A 22,309-nucleotide genomic window follows, 5' to 3' on the forward strand; every position below is an offset into this window, starting at 1 on the left:
TAAGTTAGGGTTGTACTGGGATGAAGACATGAAGTTAGGGTTGGACTGGGATGTAGACATTAAGTTAGGGTTGAACTGGGATGTAGACATGAAGTTAGGGTTGTGGTTGAGGCTAGGGTTGAACTGGGATGAAGACATGAAGTTAGGGTTGTGGTTGAGGCTAGGGTTGAACTGGGATGAAGACATGAAGTTAGGGTTGTGGTTGAACTGGGATGTGGACATGAAGTTAGGGTTGTGGTTGAGGCTAGGGTTGAACTGGGATGTGGACATGAAGTTAGGGTTGTGGTTGAGGCTAGGGTTTAACTGGGATGTAGACATGAAGTTAGGGTTGTGGTTGAGGCTAGGTTTGAACTGGGATGAAGACATGAAGGTAGGGTTGAACTGGGATGTAGACATGAAGTTAGGGTTGTGGTTGAGGCTAGGGTTGAACTGGGATGAAGACATGAAGTTAGGGTTGAACTGGGATGAAGACATGAAGTTAGGGTTGAACTGGGATGAAGACATGAAGTTAGGGTTGAACTGGGATGAAGACATGAAGTTAGGGTTGAACTGGGATGAAGACATGAAGTTAGGGTTGTGGTTGAGGCTAGGGTTGAACTGGGATGAAGACATGAAGTTAGGGTTGAACTGGGATGAAGACATGAAGTTAGGGTTGTACTGGGATGAAGACATGAAGTTAGGGTTGGACTGGGATGTAGACATTAAGTTAGGGTTGAACTGGGATGAAGACATGAAGTTAGGGTTGAACTGGGATGAAGACATGAAGTTAGGGTTGTGGTTGAGGCTAGGGTTGAACTGGGATGAAGACATGAAGTTAGGGTTGAACTGGGATGTAGACATGAAGTTAGGGTTGTGGTTGAGGCTAGGGTTGAACTGGGATGAAGACATGAAGTTAGGGTTGAACTGGGATGAAGACATGAAGTTAGGGTTGAACTGGGATGAAGACATGAAGTTAGGGTTGAACTGGGATGAAGACATGAAGTTAGGGTTGAACTGGGATGAAGACATGAAGTTAGGGTTGAACTGGGATGAAGACATGAAGTTAGGGTTAGGGTTGTGATTGAGGCTAGGGTTGAACTGGGATGTAGACATGAAGTTAGGGTTGTGGTTGAGGCTAGGGTTAAACTAGGTTGAAGACATGAAGTTAGGGTTGTGGTTGAGGCTAGGGTTGAACTGGGATGTAAACATGAAGTTAGGGTTAGGGTTGAGGCTAGGGTTGAACTGGGATGTAGACATTGTCGTGTTTTTGGCTATGCCGGATGAAGTGATATGATATATTCTATAAAATTATTTGTTATTATTTGTTACCTGATTGAGCTAATCATGTAAATGTAATTAACTAGAGAGTCGGGCACCACAAAATAATATTTATAGAGCTGTTATCTTCCGAATAAACTCTTAAAGACCTAGTAATATTTTACATCAATAGCAGTCAATATTAATCGTCATCTTAATTCAGTCTCATCTGAAAGTTGTAAATTCTTAGTTATCTGCACGAACCATGGCTAACAAGTTGAATCAGCAATACAAAATTGGGTTTAATTATTTATTTACTAAATACCTAACTAATCACACAGAATTACACATACACATAATTAAATCATAACTTGATTACAAATTACGTCAAAGGAAAACGTCCCTAGCGGGAGGAACAGATATGACAGCTTGTTACACAAAAGAGAAGGGCTGGGTTTGAGTGAAAGAGCGGGAAGACTGAGGAACAAAGGGATGAAGCTGTGCTATCGTAAATACAGTATCTTGTGAATTCTAAATTACCGCCCTTTTGGAAAAGGAAAATGCAATAAATATTTACTCTGAGCTGCGCTTCGGTAGGTTGGTGGAAGATGGAAGGCCGTGTTTCCCAGTCTTTTGAAGAATGTCTCTGGTTGTCAATTGGATACGTTGTAGTAACGTCATTGGGTGATAGACGGGATACTCTGTCTGTTCCTTCCTAACCCTCGTTGCATCTGCTGTTGCTAACTCAACGGCTAGGAGGTATCACTTCTGTAGTGAATAAGAGTTCAAAGTTCCTACCATTGGCAACCAAAGCTCACGCTGATGTTGGCTTCATTCTGTAGTTATTATCTGAACCATTCTGACATCGGACCGTCGTCCTCACGTCGGAACAGGAGGTTATATTGTCGTCAAGGGCTTATATAGGAAGGGAGAGGAGGGTGTGTTTTATAGCCCATGTCCCTACCCAAATCTCACATTTTAGAAGCTAAAATCACATTTCATCCCATAACAAATAATTGAATATTCAAACATTTAAATTGAACAACAATTCCATGTGAATCCGATAACTCTGATGTGTAGACTTTCCACTGTAGAGTTTGTCATCTTATCATTGATGAGAATGTCTCAGATGACAACCGAACTGACATCATATTCATTAAGTACCACCGCATATGTTCAATTGATCAGACTACCAGAATATAGTTCATTCCCCCCCCCCACCTTCTGATGTTCCCAGAATCTCTATGTTAACTAAAGGTTTTGCAAATGTAACCTCAGTAGGGTAGAGAGAGGAAAAAGGGGGGAAGAGGTATTTATGACTGTCATAAACCTACCCCCCAGGCCAACGTCATGACCACATGAAGACAGGGTTGTGGTTGAGGCTAGGGTTGAACTGGGATGTAGATATAAAGCTAGGGTTGTGGTTGAGGCTAGGGTTGAACTGGGATGTAAACATGAAGTTAGGGTTGTGGTTGAGGCTACGGTTGAACTGGAATGTAGATATGAAGTTAGGGTTGTGGTTGAGGCTACGGTTGAACTGGAATGTAGATATGAAGTTAGGGTTACGTTTTTGGTTGAGGCTAGGTTTGAACTGGGATGTGGACATGAAGTTAGGGTTGTGGTTGAGGCTAGGGTTTGAACTGGGATGTGGACATGAAGCTGGGGTTGTGGTTGAGGCTACGGTTGAACTGGGATGTAGACATGAAGTTAGGGTTGTGGTTGAGGCTAGGGTTGAACTGGAATGTAGATATGAAGTTAGGGTTGTGGCATGGGTTGAACTGGGATGTGGACATGAAGCTGGGGTTGTGGTTGAGGCTACGGTTGAACTGGGATGTAGACATGAAGTTAGGGTTGTGGTTGAGGCTAGGGTTGAACTGGAATGTAGATATAAAGTTAGGGTTGTGGTTGAGGCTAGGGTTGAACTGGGATTTAGACATGAAGTTAGGGTTGAGGCTAGGTTTGAACTTGGATGTGGACATGAAGTTAGGTTTGAGGCTAGGTTTGAACTTGGATGTGGACATTAAGCTAGGGTTGAACTGGGATGTAGACATGAAGTTAGGGTTGAGGCTAGGTTGAACTGGGATGTGGACATGAAGCTAGGGTTGAGGCTAGGTTTGAACTGGGATGTGGACATGAAGTTAGGGTTGAGACTAGGTTTGAACTGGGATGTGGACATGAAGCTAGGGTTGTGGTTGAGGCTACGGTTTAACTGGGATGTAGACATGAAGTTAGGGTTGTGGTTGAGGCTAAGGTTGAACTGGAATGTAGATATGAAGTTAGGGTTAGGGTTGTGGCTTGGGTTGAACTGGGATGTGGACATGAAGCTGGGGTTGTGGTTGAGGCTACGGTTGAACTGGAATGTAGATATGAAGTTAGGGTTAAATTTTTGGTTGAGGCTAGGTTTGAACTGGGATGTGGACATGAAGCTGGGGTTGTGGTTGAGGCTACGGTTGAACTGGGATGTAGACATGAAGTTAGGGTTGTGGTTGAGGCTAGGGTTGAACTGGAATGTAGATATGAAGTTAGGGTTGTGGCATGGGTTGAACTGGGATGTGGACATGAAGCTGGGGTTGTGGTTGAGGCTACGGTTGAACTGGGATGTAGACATGAAGTTAGGGTTGTGGTTGAGGCTAGGGTTGAACTGGAATGTAGATATAAAGTTAGGGTTGTGGTTGAGGCTAGGGTTGAACTGGGATGTAGACATGAAGTTAGGGTTGAGGCTAGGTTTGAACTTGGATGTGGACATGAAGTTAGGTTTGAGGCTAGGTTTGAACTTGGATGTGGACATTAAGCTAGGGTTGAACTGGGATGTAGACATGAAGCTAGGGTTGAGGCTAGGTTTGAACTGGGATGTGGACATGAAGTTAGGGTTGTGGTTGAGGCTAGGTTTGAACTGGGATGTTGACATGAAGCTAGGGTTGAGGCTAGGTTTGAACTGGGATGTGGACATGAAGTTAGGGTTGTGGTTGAGGCTACGGTTGAACTGGAATGTAGATATGAAGTTAGGGTTAGGGTTGTGGCTTGGGTTGAACTGGGATGTGGACATGAAGCTGGGGTTGTGGTTGAGGCTACGGTTGAACTGGAATGTAGATATGAAGTTAGGGTTACGTTTTTGGTTGAGGCTAGGTTTGAACTGGGATGTGGACATGAAGCTGGGGTTGTGGTTGAGGCTACGGTTGAACTGGGATGTAGACATGAAGTTAGGGTTGTGGTTGAGGCTAGGGTTGAACTGGAATGTAGATATGAAGTTAGGGTTGTGGCATGGGTTGAACTGGGATGTGGACATGAAGCTGGGGTTGTGGTTGAGGCTACGGTTGAACTGGGATGTAGACATGAAGTTAGGGTTGTGGTTGAGGCTAGGGTTGAACTGGAATGTAGATATAAAGTTAGGGTTGTGGTTGAGGCTAGGGTTGAACTGGGATGTAGACATGAAGTTAGGGTTGAGGCTAGGTTTGAACTTGGATGTGGACATGAAGTTAGGTTTGAGGCTAGGTTTGAACTTGGATGTGGACATTAAGCTAGGGTTGAACTGGGATGTAGACATGAAGTTAGGGTTGAGGCTAGGTTTGAACTGGGATGTTGACATGAAGCTAGGGTTGAGGCTAGGTTTGAACTGGGATGTGGACATGAAGTTAGGGTTGAGACTAGGTTTGAACTGGGATGTGGACATGAAGCTAGGGTTGTGGTTGAGGCTACGGTTTAACTGGGATGTAGACATGAAGTTAGGGTTGTGGTTGAGGCTACGGTTGAACTGGAATGTAGATATGAAGTTAGGGTTAGGGTTGTGGCTTGGGTTGAACTGGGATGTGGACATGAAGCTGGGGTTGTGGTTGAGGCTACGGTTGAACTGGAATGTAGATATGAAGTTAGGGTTGTGGCTTGGGTTGAACTGGGATGTGGACATGAAGCTGGGGTTATGGTTGAGGCTACGGTTGAACTGGGATGTGGACATGAAGTTAGGTTTGAGGCTAGGTTTGAACTTGGATGTGGACATTAAGCTAGGGTTGAACTGGGATGTAGACATGAAGTTAGGGTTGAGGCTAGGTTTGAACTGGGATGTGGACATGAAGCTAGGGTTAGGGTTGTGGTTGAGGCTAGGCTTGAACTGGGATGTAAACATGAAGTTAGGGTTGAACTGGGATGTAGACATGAAGTTAGGGTTGAGGCTAGGTTTGAACTTGGATGTGGACATGAAGCTAGGGTTAGGGTTGTGGTTGAGGCTAGGCTTGAACTGGGATGTGGACATGAAGCTAGGTTTTAGGGTTGAGGCTTGGGTTGAACTGGGATGTGGACATGAAGCTGGGGTTGTGGTTGAGGCTACGGTTGAACTGGAATGTAGACATGAAGTTAGGGTTGTGGTTGAGGCTAGGCTTGAACTGGGATGTAAACATGAAGTTAGGGTTGTGGTTGAGGCTAGGGTTGAACTGGGATGTGGACATGAAGCTGGGGTTGTGGTTGAGGCTACGGTTGAACTGGAATGTAGATATGAAGTTATTGTTGTGGCTTGGGTTGAACTGGAATGTGGACATTAAGCTAGGGTTGAACTGGGATGTAGACATGAAGTTAGGGTTGAGATTAGGTTTGAACTGGGATGTGGACATGAAGTTAGGTTTGAGGCTAGGTTTGAACTTGGATGTGGACATCAAGCTAGGGTTAGGGTTGTGGTTGAGGCTAGGCTTGAACTGGGATGTAAACATGAAGTTAGGGTTGAACTGGGATGTGGACATGAAGCTGGGGTTGTGGTTGAGGCTAGGGTTGAACTGGGATGTGGACATGAAGTTAGGGTTGTGGTTGAGGCTAGGGTTGAACTGGGATGTAGATATGAAGTTAGGGTTATGTTTGTGGTTGAGGCTAGGTTTGAACTGGGATGTAGACATGAAGTTAGGGTTGTGGCTAGGTTTGAACTTTGTATGTGGACATGAAGCTAGGGTTAGAGTTGTGGTTGAGGCTAGGTTTGAACTTGGATGTGGACATTAAACTAGGGTTGAACTGGGATGTAGACATGAAGTTGGGGTTGAGGCTAGGTTTGAACTGGGATGTGGACATGAAGCTAGGGTTGTGGTTGAGGCTACGGTTTAACTGGGATGTAGACATGAAGTTAGGGTTGTGGTTGAGGCTAGGGTTGAACTGGAATGTAGATATGAAGTTAGGGTTAGGGTTGTGGCTTGGGTTGAACTGGGATGTGGACATGAAGCTGGGGTTGTGGTTGAGGCTACGGTTGAACTGGAATGTAGATATGAAGTTAGGGTTGTGGCTTGGTTTGAACTGGGATGTGGACATGAAGCTAGGGTTGTGGTTGAGGCTACGGTTTAACTGGAATGTAGACATGAAGTTAGGGTTGTGGTTGAGGCTAGGGTTGAACTGGAATGTAGATATAAAGTTAGGGTTGTGGTTGAGGCTAGGGTTGAACTGGGATTTAGACATGAAGTTAGGGTTGTGGTTGAGGCTACGGTTTAACTGGGATGTAGACATGAAGTTAGGGTTGTGGTTGAGGCTAGAGTTGAACTGGAATGTAGATATGAAGTTAGGGTTAGGGTTGTGGCTTGGGTTGAACTGGGATGTGGACATGAAGCTGGGGTTGTGGTTGAGGCTACGGTTGAACTGGGATGTAGACATGAAGTTAGGGTTGTGGTTGAGGCTAGGGTTGAACTGGAATGTAGATATGAAGTTAGGGTTGTGGCATGGGTTGAACTGGGATGTGGACATGAAGCTGGGGTTGTGGTTGAGGCTACGGTTGAACTGGGATGTAGACATGAAGTTAGGGTTGTGGTTGAGGCTAGGGTTGAACTGGAATGTAGATATAAAGTTAGGGTTGTGGTTGAGGCTAGGGTTGAACTGGGATGTAGACATGAAGTTAGGGTTGTGGTTGAGGCTAGGTTTGAACTGGGATGTGGACATGAAGTTAGGTTTGAGGCTAGGTTTGAACTTGGATGTGGACATTAAGCTAGGGTTGAACTGGGATGTAGACATGAAGTTAGGGTTGTGGTTGAGGCTAGATTTGACCTGGGATGTTGACATTAAGCTAGGGTTAGAGTTGTGGTTGAGGGTTGAACTGGGATGTAGACATGGAGTTGCAATTAGGGTTGAACTTAGCTGTAGACATGAAGTTAGGTTTATTGCTGATGCTAGAGTGGAACTTGGATGTGGACATGAAGTTAGGAGTGAGGTTAGAGTTGAACTGGGATGTGGACATGAAGTTAGGGTTGAGGTTAGAGTTGAATTGGGATGTGGACATGAAGTTAGGGTTGTTGTTGAGGCTAGGGTTGAAATGGGATGTGGACATGAAGCTTGAGTTATGGTTCAGGGTTGATATGGGATGTAGACATTAAGCTAGGGTTAGGGATGAGGCTTGGGTTGAACTGGGGTGTAGACATCAAGTTAGGGTTGTGGTTGATCTGGGATGTGGACATGAAGCTAGGGTTAGGATTGTGGTTGAGGCTGAGGTTGAACTAGGATGTGACATGAAGTTAGGGTTGAGGCTCGGGTTGAACTGGGGTGTAGACATCAAGTTAGGGTTGTGGTTGATCTGGGATGTGGACATGAAGCTACGGTTAGAGTTGTGGTTAAGGCTTGGGTTGACCTGGGTGGTAGACATGAAGCTCGGTTTAGGGTTGTGGTTGATGCTCGGGTTGAACTGGAATGTGGACATGAAGCTGGGGTTGTGGTTGAGGCTTGGGATGAACTGGAATGTAGACATGAAGTTAGGGTTAGGGATGTGGTTGAGGCTAGATTGGAACTTGGATGTGGACATGAAGCTAGGTTTAGGGTTATGGTTGATGCTAGGGTTGACCTTGGATGTGGTCAGGAAGTTAGGGTTAGGGATGTGGTTGATGCTCGGGTTGAACTGGAATGTGGACATGAAACTGGGGTTTGGGTTGTGGTTGAGCCTAGCTTTGAACTGGGGTGTGGACATGAAGCTAGGGTTCGGGTTAGCTGAGACTGGACCTGATGGAGTGGTTAGGGTTCAGCTCAATGCTGGACATAAAACAGCCAGAGAGTACACACTGGGAAATTGAAATGTCCCTCCCATCATATTCTCGTACACCCCAGACGACCTCTTTGTCGCAATTAGCATTGGGACAAGTGAACTCTCGTCATGGTAAGTCAATTGGGCTCCTCAACCGTGACTGTATCCTCATCTACTCTATCTACTCATCTCTTGCTTCCTTCATCTCCCATCCTGCCCTACCCAGGTTCTACACCATGTCTATAATGATGGCTGTGGACCTGCTGGGGTGTACAGGCAGTACAGAGGAGAGGGCTGCTCTGCTCCATAAGACCATCCAGCTGGCTGCTGAACTCAAGAGCAACCTTGGGAACATGTTCGGCTTTGCTGCTGTGATGAGAGCACTGGAGCTGCCACAGGTATATGGACACACACACACACACACACACACACACACACACACACACACACACACACACACATACATCATAATTATATTTTAATTGACATTACACATGCTGTTCTACCTCTCTGTCAGATCTCTCGCTTGGAGCAGACGTGGATGACGTTGCGTCAGAGACACACAGAGGGAGCCATCCTCTATGAGAAGACGCTCAAGCCCTTCATGAAGAACATGAACGATGGTAAAGGTATGAAGGCTCAGATATGCACTCTGTCACAGGAGAGCACAGCGCACAAAGCATGATGTATATCTCATGGTGAAGGAATGAAAAGATGAATCACTATTGAAAAGTCTCAAGATAGATGAGTCTGAGTGTCTCTCTACCTGTCTACTAGATGTTATATAGTATTTCAGTGACCAGTGTTTCTAACTCTCTGTATCTGTGTGTCCTCGGGTGTGTATTTAAGAGAGCAGTGTGCTGTCCAACACGTCCTTCCCTCACGTGGTTCCTCTGCTGTCTCTGTTGGAGAAGGGTGTGGCCGTGGGGGAGGGGCCAGGGGCGGGGATAGAACCCTGGGAGAACGTGGAGGCGGGTGTTGATGTGGTGATGTCACACCTGGAGGCGGCCCGGACCATCGCTCACCACGGGGTGCTGTACCGCACCAATGCTGAAACCAAACTACAAGGTAAGGGTTCTGTGTGTGTGTGTGCACACACGAGGCCAGTTTCCCGGACCCAGATCACTGTCAGAAACTAAGAGAATCTCATTCACAGAGGTGACCTGTCATTCAGGAGAGAGTCATTCAGGACAGGACAGGTGGGGCTCTTGAGTTGTTGCCTGTTATTTATTTATTTATTTAACTCAGTCAGTTCAGATCAAATTCTTATTTTACAATGACGGCCTACCCCGGCCAAACCCTCCCCTAACCCGGGCGATGCTGGGAGAATTGTGCACTGCCCTATGGGACTCCCGATCATGGCCGGTTGTGACACCTCTAGCAGTGAGATGCAGTGCCATATGCAGGGAGCCTGTTTTGCATGTTATTTTGCCATTAATACGTGTCACATACCAGTTTGCAAACAATGTAAAAATAAAAATGTTTTAGCGGAAAAAAACTGCATAGAAATGTGTTCTCTTTTTTTGCTTTCTTGAGTACGGCAGCTCCAAAAGGCAGATGTTTCAGCCTAGCTCAGTTTTTAAAATGTGTTTTTATTTAACCTTTTATTTAGCTAGGCAAGTCAGTTAAGAACAAATTCTTATTTTCAATGACGGCCTAGGAACAGTGGGTTAACTGCCTTGTTCAGGGGCAGAACGACAGATTTTTACCTTGTCAGCTCGGGGATTCGATCTAGCAACCTTTCTGTTACAGGCCCAACGCTCTAACCACGAGCCTACCTGCCGCCCAAAGTGCTTTCTGTGGTAGAGTGGCAGCCAGCGGAAAATACAGAGCGTAGGGGTTGGTATTCTTCTTTAGTTGCGCCTTGATTGGCTCAGTGATCTGTCACTCGTGGGGACACTACGTCGCTGCAGAATCTGACAGCTTGAAAGTCCGCTTTGGGTGCTGCCATTGAATTACATTCGATGTGCCCATCCAAGAATGCTCAAGGTCATTGGCCACAGATAAAATGACGTCAAATCACGTTATAAACTCAACCCAAAAAAATAAACGGCCCTATTTCGTGACCCTGTCTTTCAGAGATAATTTGTAAAATTCCAAATAACTTCACAAATGTTCATTGTAAAGGGTTTAAACACTGTTTCCCATGCTTGTTCAATGAATCATAAACAATTCATCAACATACATCTGTGGAACAGTCGTTAAGACACTAACAGATTACAGACGGTAGGCAATTAAGGTCACAGTTATGAAATCGTAGGACACTAAAGAGGCCTTTCTACGGACTCTGAAAAACACCAAAAGAAAGATGCCCAGGGTCCCAGCTCATCTGTGTGAATGTGCCTTAGGCATGCTGCAAGGAGGCATGAGGACTGCAGATGTGGCCAGGGCAATATATTGCAATGTCCATACTGTGAGACACCTAAGACAGTGTTACAGGGAGACAGCATGGACAACTGATCGTCCTCGCAGTGGCAGACCACGTGTAACCACACCTGCACAGGATCGGTACATCCGAACATCACATTTGTGTAACAGATGGCAACAGCAACTGCCCGAGTTACACCAGGAATGCACAATCCCTCAATCAGTGCTCAGACTGTCCGCAATAGGCTGAGAGAGGCTGGACTGAGGGCTTGTAGGCCTGTTGTAAGGCAGGTCCTCACCGGCAACAACATCGCCTACGGGTACAAACCCACCGTTGCTAGACCAGACAGGACTGGCAAAAAGTGCTATTCACATACGAGTCGCGGTTTTGTCTCACCAGGGGTGATGGTCGGATTTGCGTTTATCGTTGAAGGAATGATTGTTACACCGAGGCCTGTACTCTGGAGCAGGATCTATTTGGAGGTGGATGGTCCGTCATGGTCTGGGGCGGTATGTCACAGCATCATTGGACTGAGCTTGTTGCCATTGCAGGCAATCTCAATGCTGTGCGTTACAGGGAAGACATCCTCCTCCCTCATGTGGTACCCTTCCTGCAGGCTCATCCTGACATGACCCTCCAGCAAGACAGTGCCACCAGCTATACTGCTCGTTCTGTGTGTGATTTCCTGCAAGACAGGAATGTCAATGTTCTGCTATGGCCAACGAAGAGCCCGGATCTCAATCCCATTGAGCACGTCTGGACCTGTTGGATCGGAGGGTGAGGGCTAGGGCCAATCCCCCCCAGAAATGTCTGGGAACTTGCAGGTGCCTTGGTGGAAGAAAGAACTGGTAAATCTGGTGCAGTCCACGAGGAGGAGATGCACTGCAGTAATTAATGCAGCTGGTGGCCACACCAGATACTGACTGTTACTTTTGATTTTGACCCCCCACCTTTGTTCAGGGACACATTATTCAATTTCTGTAAGTCACATGTCTGTGGAACTTGTTCGGTTTATGTCTCAGTTGTTGAATCTTGTTATGTTCATACAAAAGTTTGCTGAAAATAAACACAGTTGACAGTGCGAGGACGTTTCTTTTTTTGCTGAGTTTATCTACTGCTTTGATTGGACTGATCATGTCAACATCATACGTTCAAAATCTTACCTGGCAAGATAGACAAGCATTATGAATCACTTATGAATCACGTTGACAATCTCCTGGCAAATCCTTTTCAATCCTTGTCACATGAAGAGAAATTATAGATAATACGTATCGGTGCTCATCGGCCATTGGACATTAACATTACACAACAAGTTGGAAATCACAAATTCAACAATGAGTAGTTTGGAAGGAATCAGTGGCTAACTGCAAGCGTTGCAAAGCAATCCCTATTTTGCTATTCAGTGGAGAGGGTTTGTGGTCTGGGTTTAAGAGTCTCTTTTCCAAGCTTAAAAGCATAAACATTCACTCGCAAAACCATGGACCAGAAAAGGTTGAATACATTGACCATGCTGTCAATCCAGCATGACTTCTGCTGCATTCAAAACAACTGGAAACTCGGAACTGGGAAATCTCAGACTCCAGTGAGTTCAAGACAACTGGGAAAAAAATAAAAAATTTGCTCCGACTGGGAAAATACATTTTGAAGTGTCATCCAACTCTGAATTCCAAGTTGGGAACTCTGGCCTCTTTCTAGAGCTCTGACCTGAAGATCACTGAAGTCATGATTCAACCATGTTTTTCCGAGTTCCCAGTTGTATTGAAAGCACCATAAATCCAGAGAATGCCAGACTTTGATGACAAAGTTTCATGACCAAATTTCCCCACAAGAAGGACCGCTGCGCCACTTTCCTGTTCAAGTGAGCACAGCACAACTGTGAATCCAATAATGTCTTGTATGCTGCTGCATAATTGATGTAATATGCCAGGGAGATACAGTATGTATACTGTAGCTAAGAAAATAATACTAAGTATGTTTGTAGTAAGTTGTTAGTAGCCCATGTGCCTCACCTTAATAATTTGGTCCCTCTCCCCCTCATAATTTAGCCTACTGTTCTGAATGGTAGTGCACATGTAGCCTATAACCTGTTTTAGAGAAATGTAATCATTGAATAACGTAAGCGCTTTCATTGTCTGCTTATATGCCCCCTTTATTTATCCTACGGTTCTGACTTGGTGTACAGGGAGAATACTGTAAGAACGGCCCATGCTCTGAATCGCTGTCGCTGTACATTTCAAAAGTGCTATTATTGACATTACTATGGACTAACCACTAAGGCCTTGTCTGAGTAGTGTCTGGTGTGCATTGATTTATTTGACAGAGTCATAACTGTAGTTATTGTGTTACATGTTAAGTTGTTATGTTGCTCCCTGATGCTGAGGCATCGTAATATCTGACGGTGTGGGTGTGTTCGATATGATGTGTTATGCTTCATTGTCATTGATCTGAAATAACGATTGAGGTGTTGCGTTGTGTACATCTGTGGTAGGGTGATGGTTACAGTGTGTTTACATTGGCCGTGTGTTCTTATTGATTCCAGTCCCTGGTGATGACTGGTGTTTTGAGCAGGATGTCAATCACTACCTTAACTAGCCTGTTTTCCACAATGTCTTTAATATTGATTTATTCTCTTTTATCTTCTCTCTTATGTTCTGTCCTCTCTCTTTCTTTCTTTCTCTCTTCTCCCCTCCACCAGGCTTCCAGGAGAGTCAGGAAGTTCTGGAGATCTTCCGGACAGAGTTCCAGATGAGGTTGCTATGGGGAAGCAGGGGTTCGGAGGGCAGCCAATCGGAACGCTATGAGAAGTTCAACAAAGTCCTGACCGCTCTGTCTCACAAGCTGGAGCCTCCTGTACGCCACAGCGAACTATAGCACCCATCTCACTGAACACCCCTATACAAAGCACTGCGCTCACAGTGGTACGACCCGCCTCCCCATACTGCAAGGCACCTTGATGTGGATGTCTCACTGTATACCACCCCAAAAAAGGCACAAAGGGCTTTGTTCAGAGCTCTTCAATAGGCTGTAATATTTCCCTCCCTAAATGCTGAAAGACAGAGTGGGTCGAGGAGGAGTGGGGAATTGGGTATTCTTCTACCCATCAGCAAGCTACAAAGAACAACAGGTATGGTGTGCGCTGAGGGTCAAACAGTGCATGAGAAGTTGGATCTAGCTGTTCTCTGGTAGATCACATGAAGCTCTGATCTGTCTTCAACACCTTCATTATTACCCTTACTATTACGTCTGCACTTACTGGCTCAGTGTCGCACACTGTTCTGTCAGAGAGTAATAGTAAACACAGTGTGTGTGTTCTGTCTGCCTTGAAGAGAGACTCCTATTTAACACAGTGTGTGTGTACTTCAGGACACCAGTACCCCAGAGATACATCGGCATCTATGACCTCTGACCTGTCTCATCGGACCTCCGCTTCTGACTGAGAGGTTGTGTGTTCTAGAATCTGTTCTTCTTGTATAGACTCTCTGTGTGGCTGCCATTCCTTCATCACATAGCCCATCAGGTCCCCTGTTGTTGACACACGCAGTGTGCTCATACAGACAGACACTTATCCGCCCCCACAACACACAATAATGTTGCCAAGTCATATCAGCTGTTTGAGGCATACTAAGCAGTTCTCTCTGTGGGTTTTGTTTGTGTGCTGTTCAGAAGCAGTTCTCTCTGTGGGTTTTGTTTGTGTGCTGTTCAGAAGCAGTTCTCTCTGTGGGTTTTGTTTGTGTGCTGTTCAGAAGCAGTTCTCTCTGTGGGTTTTGTTTGTGTGCTGTTCAGAAGCAGTTCTCTCTGTGGGTTTTGTTTGTGTGCTGTTCAGAAGCAGTTCTCTCTGTGGGTTTTGTTTGTGTGCTGTTCAGCAGCAGATCTCTCTGTGGGTTTTGTTTGTGTGCTGTTCAGAAGCAGTTCTCTTATTGAGGCTCTTCTGAGAAGCCTCCCCTCTCCTCATTTCTGGCATGTCATCCATATGACTCTGGTTTTGTTTGAGTACTGTTTGGTAGCCTTTATTTTAATAGGAGCTACTTTGGGAAGCATTCCTCTCCCTCTCCCTCTCCTTATCTCTGGCATGTCATTCATGTTTCATAATGACTCCTGTCCCATTGACATCATATGAGCATGTTTGCCTTGTCCTCACTTGTCACAAACACACCATTAGAAATATCCTTAAAGCACTCTGACCTGTTTGAGTCAATGAATGTGCTTTTTTACATGTAAAAACACTGACTACTATTTTCTTCAATTTTATTTAGATAACATTTTTCTGTGTGGTTTTATTGCTGACCGGCACATTTTGTTGCCATGGTAACATAACATGTTTGAGCCTCTGCTGTTGCCGTATAGGATTCAGGTTTTAACCAGTGTGAATGAATGTGCTTTAGTCTGAAAGTGACCAGAATGTTCTCAGGGCAGAATGGAGGCCCCCTCAGATCTAGCCTGGTCCCAGACCTGTTTTTGCTGTCTTCTTGCCAACTTCTCTGGTCATTGTCAGCCAAAGAATCTATACGAGATTGCAAAACAACATAAATCGATGTGGGATCAGGCTACCTCAACCCCCCTCAGTGACTGTATGATGTGTTTTGCTTTGTTTGTATGTATGATAACGTGTGTTTGATGTGATATGGACAGAGTGTTGAAAAGGACATTTAGATTTTAAAACCATCAAAAGCGTTTTTGATTTCACATATTCACTGTAGGATCGTGCGATTTTCACTCACTCAAATTCATAAAATGTTCTCTTTTTAAATTGTATTGTTGCTGAAATGCTTTAGTAAAATGCAACATCAAGATGAGGGCTTAAAGGAATCTGTCAACGTCCTTGGAACTAAATACAGTGTGACCTTTGACCTTTTGATCAAATAATACCTGGCAACCTTTCCTCTGCCGACTCCTAAGCAGTGTTGCGTTGAAACACAAAAGCACTATGAATGAAGATGACGATTTATTTTCGATCTGTTTGTTGAAGTGTCAGTGTCTGCTGATTGCTTTCCAATCCATGATGTATTTAGGCCTGAGATAGAGAGCTGACTCTCAGATCTATGCAATCACTTTTAAATCCATTAAGAGTCCCATAGAAAACAAGCAGAGTAGACACTGCTGCCCCTGAGGATGTGAGTCGTGTCCTACTGGGAACAATCCACTTGAACGCCCCTCTAACTGGTATGTACTACTGGGAAACTCGTCTATCATCCCTGAGCTACAACTTCTCCCACATGCTGACCTCTGACATCACCTACTAAGAAAATGACCTTGATAACAGCATTTGAGAGTTCAATGCAACAACAAAACAATTTATAAAAAGCGATCAATTAATATGGGTTTTGAATACTATAATTGGTTTACAAGCATGATAGCTGTACTTTTAGTTTATGGTGGAGCAGCTTATTGGCAATTAGCCAATCAGCATTCCTCAATGAGTTCAAAGCACGTGAATGCATCCAACTGGTATTTACCACTTTACAACTGGTAATAACCACCTTCCTACTTGGTTATGAATGCAGCATAAGTGCCAGCCAGCCAGAAAGTGCATCGCAGGTCGTATTCATAAGGCACCAAACAAAGGAAAACGTACTGAAACGGGGAGGGATTATCAATTTTGTTTTCTGTTGCAAAACTTTTTACTACAGTGTGCCCTAATGAACACGACCCCAATCAGCCAGTGAGAATAAAGGGGAGAGCCAAAGTCCAATTGCCTCTCTTGTCCAGTAGAGGGCACTATAGTTCAGTCAGCAAAAAAAATAAAAATAGAAGACACCTTGATTTGAATCTTTTTTTGAGTGTTTTTGTGATTTATTAATAAAGCCTACTGGTTTAGGAACGATTTGATGATGTACTGTATGTAATTATGTTTGTCTCACCTTATGTTGTACAGATTACATGTGCTTTCTTTCCTGTTCTAAATAATCATTCTGAAATGATGAACCTATAAAGAAAAAGGACAATAAACTCCCATGTTTGTGACCCCATGTTTTTTTAATGTACTGTACATAATGGTTCACTTGTTTTTCAAATAAAATAAAGCTCGAGTCAATGACGCTTGTATGACTTGATTCTATTTACTCATTCCATGTGTTCATGGTACTAACCGCTAGATGGCAGCACTGCCTCACTAACGCTGATGCAGAGTGAAAGTCAAGTCAGCATCCCTGAATTGATCCTTGTCTTCTTACTTGTGTACAGTGTTTCAGCTAGCTTCATGGGTACAGACATCAGTGCAGTTAAGGTGTTGCATACTAGTGCGATACTTAGAACTACTTGACATCAAAGAGGATGTGATGATTTTCCATTTTAAAATGTCTGGCGGACTGTAAGATGTCTGGCTATGCTGTTATCTCTCTCTCTCTGTGTGTGTGTGTGTGTGTGTGTGTGTGTGTGTGTGTGTGTGTGTGTGTGTGTGTGTGTGTGTGTGTGTGTGTGTGTGTGTGTGTGTGTGTGTGTGTGTGTGTGTGTGTGTGTGTGTGTGTGTGTGCGTGCGTGCGTGCGTGCGTGCGCGCGTCTGTGTGTGCGCTCGCCTGTGTTTCAGTTACGGCGCATGTGCACTGCAGCTGAGGGCAGGGCACGAGTATTAGATAACAGGGGTGCGTCAGGGTCACGTGACTATGGTCAGGGCGGGCGGGGACAAGATGGTGGAGATGGGGATGAACAGAACAGGCAGAGCAGTGTGTGTGCGTGCGTTAGAGTGAGGTGGTGGTAGAGATGGGGGGGGGGGGGGGAATGTATAGCACACAGATGTTCAGAGTCAGACTCAGACCATGCAGCTGTGGGCCAGTGCCAGTCAGAGAAGGGGCGCGCTGAGCTGCACTCTCTGGCACAATGACGCAGCCATTCCCTCCGCCCTGGTTAGGACGAGACGGGAGAGACGGGCACTGCCGCCGATGTCCCCCGTGCAGCCCTCTCTGTCTCTCCCCCCCTCCCCCACGCCAAGAAGACAATGCGGTCAGGCTGTCTCTCATACGTCAATGTGAGCCTGTGTGAGTCACAGGGAGGCAGAGAAACAATCTCAAGCATAAGTTTTATTCTGGTGAAACTATTAAAAACGAGGAAATGCCAGCTAGCAAGTGTTTTACCTGTGAGGCAAGGAGTTTATATATTTTCATATTAGTTATATAACCTACGCAGCAGTAACTATGGGGGGTGTAAATGACAATAGGCCACACAGAGTGCATTCTCTCTGCTATCCCCTGCCTCCAAGATCCATGATCCATGTTAATTCTTCTATTTCTTTGTGATCACAAACAGACCATGGCTCCTTTTTGCCCCAAACCCATCCAAACCTCACCAATTCACTACTAATCTAATCCTCTCTGCCTCTTTTCACTGCAAATCCATTGTGTTCTCCATTGTCAGTTATCCATGTGTGACATAGCTGCACGTCCATGGGAGTATATCACAGAATGTATCACAACTGATTTATCACATAGCAGCATCAATTGGGTTGTGTCTATGCGGGTTCAATGCGCCACCATCAAACGCATCTGATCAAATGTGTTGATGAGATACGTGAAGTTGGCTTGAGATACGTGAAGTTGGCTTGAGATACGTGAAGTTGGCTTGAGATACGTGAAGTTGGCTTGAGATACGTGAAGTTGGCTTGAGATACGTGAAGTTGGCTTGAGATACGTGAAGTTGGCTTGAGATACGTGAAGTTGGCTTGAGATACGTGAAGTTGGCTTGAGATACGTGAAGTTGGCTTGAGATACGTGAAGTTGGCTTGAGATACGTGAAGTTGGCTTGAGATACGTGAAGTTGGCTTGAGATACGTGAAGTTGGCTTGAGATACGTGAAGTTGGCTTGAGATACGTGAAGTTGGCTTGAGATACGTGAAGTTGGCTTGAGATACGTGAAGTTGGCTTGAGATACGTGAAGTTGGCTTGAGATACGTGTTTGCAATGCTATGGTAAACCAGGAACCATATTCATAAAGTGTATCAGAGGAGGAGTGCTGATCTTGGATCAGGTTACAGTAATCTTATTCATTGTAATCTAAAAGGCCAAACTGATCCTAGATTAGCTTTATGAATACGGGCCTAGGTTATGTTCTGGTCTGGGATCAGTGCCAGTGTGTTATGACGGGATGGTGGTAACAGCTGAGGAAGAACTCAAGCAAGCCTAGCAAATGTGAAGTGACATCACACTGATGGGTTAATGCTAATATGGTAATACTTAGCTATCTAAATCTATGGGGACTCCTTGTAGCCGCCCCTCCTGTCACAGGCACGCCACATGCGACACACATGGCCTGAACCACTGCTCTCCAGTAGAAAAGGACTGTGTCACTCTATAATATTGTTAAAACTAGTCTGCAAATATGTAATTAGTTTGGTCTGGCCCTGTAAACCAAGTGTTACATGAGGTGTTCACAATTTCCGGATTGGAAGCATTGAGTTGTGAGGAGAGCAGGGACAGTTCCACCAGCTACAAAAACCCTATTTAAATCCTGCCTGTATATAATTATAGGTCCCTAAAAGGATTGTGCTTGTTTAGCCCTAGAGGATGTCTTGTTCACTCCCCTGGACATCAGTCAGTCTGTGATCTCCTTTTCTCTGGACATCAGTCAGTCTGCAGTCTACGTTTCCCCCGTTTTCTGAACCCCCCCCCAGCCTCTACTCCTGGATTTTCTCATTACCACATGAATGGTGACTGGAAAGGGCCACCGCAACCTTGGACGCTAACAGAAGGCAGGAGATTTGCGATTCAATCTCACCCACCCATATCGGGACAGGGCTGTCACCAATGACAGAGGACAGGGGAGGGGGGTTGCGCCTTTGACATGGTACGCACACACACACACACACACACCTACTACTACTTCAACCACCCATATTTCTCAAAATATAACGTATGAGTTTTCTCATTTTGTTGCACGTGGTGTGATTATGAGACAGGTAGTCAGATATTGTTACCTCCATTCAACTAATAGGCTATTAGAAATATCCCTAAACAAATAAGCAAAGAAGAAAAAGCTTATTTCAGACTTACATCTTAATTTTCAACAGACAATGCTGGGATAGGCAACAATAAATGTAACACTACAAGTGTAGTATTTGGGATTGAAAGCATTTTTTTCAAAGAGGAGAAAATCATTGGACAGCGTCACTTCCAGCGCTGGTGTGTAAACTTCCTGCTTCTGACGACAACAATATGGCGGCGCCCATAGCGATACACCTGGAGTTTGGGTTGGTATAAAATACGTTTTTTTGTTAGTTTGACGCAACCTTTGAACATTTTCAAACACATTTAACAAGACGTCGTCTGTTCCCAGTCGTCGTATCAAAAGGCAGGACATAAATTGTTGCTTTTAACTATCGCAAATGTGTCGCTAGCGCTACAGTGCATGAGAGAATGACTCGTGCAGTCGCAAACTAACGTTTAAAGCTAAACCAATGCATGACTATAGTTTAACAAACTAATTCTAGTTATCTAGCTAGCTAGGTTGCTGCGTTTAGAAATAGATGATCGCGAATTACTAGCTTTGTTCTGGTTCATCTCGCGACGACAATAAATAGTTGCCTCTGCTTTTATTAATTTTATTTTTTACAATTAATGTACTTTCACAACTCACCAAGTAAAGATGTTGCTAGAGTGCAGGGTGTACATCTTTTTTAAATAGTGCAGGGTGTACATATTTTTTAAATAGTGTAGGGTGTATGTCAAGAGATTAGCTCCGGTACTCACATACTGCCGCAAGCGCGTGGACCAGAGCTAGTCTGTCCGTGACTAAAGGTCTCAAAAATCGATCATTTCGTATTTTTGAGAAATTAGACCCTGAGCAGACAAACAAGTTATCTAACACTCTATCAACTGTGCAGTAATACGAAGGAAAATGAAAGAAGCATTTCTGGACAGGTACCTCAAGGTTGCTGTCACAAGCTAGTGCACGACTCAACTGAGGGCATCACTTCTCTGACTCTGTTATGCAGCAGCAATTGTCACATCTAATTACAGTGTTGCATTCTGTAAAATAATACTGCTTCACAGTGTGTGAAACACTGCACTAAGAAAAGGCATACAGGACGTCTGTGATTGTAGCCTAAAAGCATTTATTCTGTCCTAACTGGGCTGCCATGAGATGACAGCATTTGTCTTGTCATATAGGGAGAGGAATGAATGCTTTAAGCTGTTGTAGGAGATGAGAGAAGTAGTGTTTCAGACTGAGAGAACTGGTTGACCCCAGTGAGTGAGTGTTCCAGTAGACATACAGGAACTTTGCTCAATTGCATATAGGATAAATGCAGTTCTCTGTCATAGACTATATAGGATCGGGATGAATGCTTTTAAAATGTTTTAGTAGATGAGCAAACACAGTGTTTGCTTGAAACTCGTCGACCCCAGAGAGTGAGTGATTCATTACTAGGCGTGCTTCTCTCGCTCGATCTCCCTTTGCATAGATATACTGGGCTCTAGGCCAGCTCCGCACCAGAGCATCTGAATGACAACTCTGCATTCTCCAGGCGATGTGAGCTCTCTTTATAATGGCCCGGCCTGCACCTGCAGCAGCCAAACACACACACAGTCTATCTTTGCTTCTGTCGCTCTCTGATCGGTGCCCTTTCTATCTCTTGTGCTCACCCTATCTTTGCACTTGACTTGCTCTCTTTCTATCTCTTGCGCGCTCATATGTTTACGTTGTTTATTTCTCTGGCATTTGGCATATTAACCGTTAACATTAAACACACAGAAAAGTTTCGAAAGAGAAAGATGTTTGAAATGTCACTACTGCTCCTCTCTCTTTCATGCAGGGAGAGAGGAGACTAATGTTTGTCTCATGCTGGCAGGCTGGTCTGTTTACTAGGATGTGTTCACTATCTGCTTCCTACGTGGGTTGACGGTAGAGCTGGGCGATATATCAAATAAACGTTGTTTCTGTCGCAAGGCAATGTGCCACCATGTACCATTGTCAGCATTTTAGCCACTGACTGTTATGTGTTCGCAAGGCAATGTGCCACGATGTACCATTGTCAGCATTTTAGCCACTGACTGTTATGTGTTCGCAAGGCAATGTGGCACCATGTACCATTGTCAGCATTTTAGCCACTGACTGTTATGTGTTCGCAAGGCAATGTGGCACCATGTACCATTGTCAGCATTTTAGCCACTGACTGTTATGTGTTCGCAAGGCAATGTGGCACCATGTACCATTGTCAGCATTTTAGCCACTGACTGTTATGTGTTCGCAAGGCAATGTGGCACCATGTACCATTGTCAGCATTTTAGCCACTGACTGTTATGTGTTCGCAAGGCAATGTGGCACCATGTACCATTGTCAGCATTTTAGCCACTGACTGTTATGTGTTCGCTATCTAGTCTGTGTTTTATGAATGTGCAATGAACATAGACACACGCATGCACATAAGGAATTAGCAACTCGTTCTCCACTTGATTTCAACGTCTAAACAAAGTGGACAGGCTAGCATGCTGCTCAAACAGTTGGAGACGGACAGGTGGGTGTCAACTGTTATCCCTTGTCAGCTATGAAATAGATCAAAGTTGGCTAAACTTGAAATCTAAATGGCTATGCACTAGCACGTGGGCTTGTTCTTGAGATATTGTTTATGTGTTCATTTTCTATAATGCCCACTAAAAGAAGTAAGTCATTATTGGTGGCGATCTGCATGGTTCTGGATACATTTGATTAAATAATTAGTGGTTTTAGAATGGTTTTATTTAGCTTAGGTATATATATATTAAATAATTAGTGGTTTTAGAATGGGTTTTATTTAGCTTAGGTATATATATATT

The 22,309-nt window shown here is 44.5% G+C and overlaps 2 protein-coding genes across 3 annotated transcripts in view; both read left to right on the forward strand.

Moving 5' to 3' along the window:
* The window catches only part of LOC109868632 (SH2 domain-containing protein 3C), a 124,871-nt gene extending 108,264 nt beyond the window's left edge, over positions 1 to 16,607 (forward strand). For both annotated transcript variants that reach the window (XM_031802934.1, XM_020458330.2), the window contains 4 exons: positions 8,430 to 8,601; positions 8,721 to 8,832; positions 9,053 to 9,271; positions 13,267 to 16,607. In XM_031802934.1, coding sequence (XP_031658794.1) covers positions 8,430 to 8,601; positions 8,721 to 8,832; positions 9,053 to 9,271; positions 13,267 to 13,442 — 679 coding nt within the window. In that variant the 3' untranslated portion in view covers positions 13,443 to 16,607. The remainder of the gene's footprint in view (positions 1 to 8,429; positions 8,602 to 8,720; positions 8,833 to 9,052; positions 9,272 to 13,266) is intronic.
* Positions 16,608 to 19,653: 3,046 nt separating this feature from the next.
* urm1 (ubiquitin related modifier 1) overlaps positions 19,654 to 22,309 on the forward strand; it is a 32,441-nt gene continuing 29,785 nt past the window's right edge. Inside the window, exon 1 of the mRNA XM_020458219.2 lies at positions 19,654 to 19,746. Within this exon, the coding sequence (XP_020313808.1) occupies positions 19,712 to 19,746 (35 nt within the window). The 5' untranslated portion in view covers positions 19,654 to 19,711. The remainder of the gene's footprint in view (positions 19,747 to 22,309) is intronic.

Source organism: Oncorhynchus kisutch, linkage group LG23 (genome assembly GCF_002021735.2).
Source record: "Oncorhynchus kisutch isolate 150728-3 linkage group LG23, Okis_V2, whole genome shotgun sequence".
NCBI lineage: Eukaryota > Metazoa > Chordata > Actinopteri > Salmoniformes > Salmonidae > Oncorhynchus > Oncorhynchus kisutch.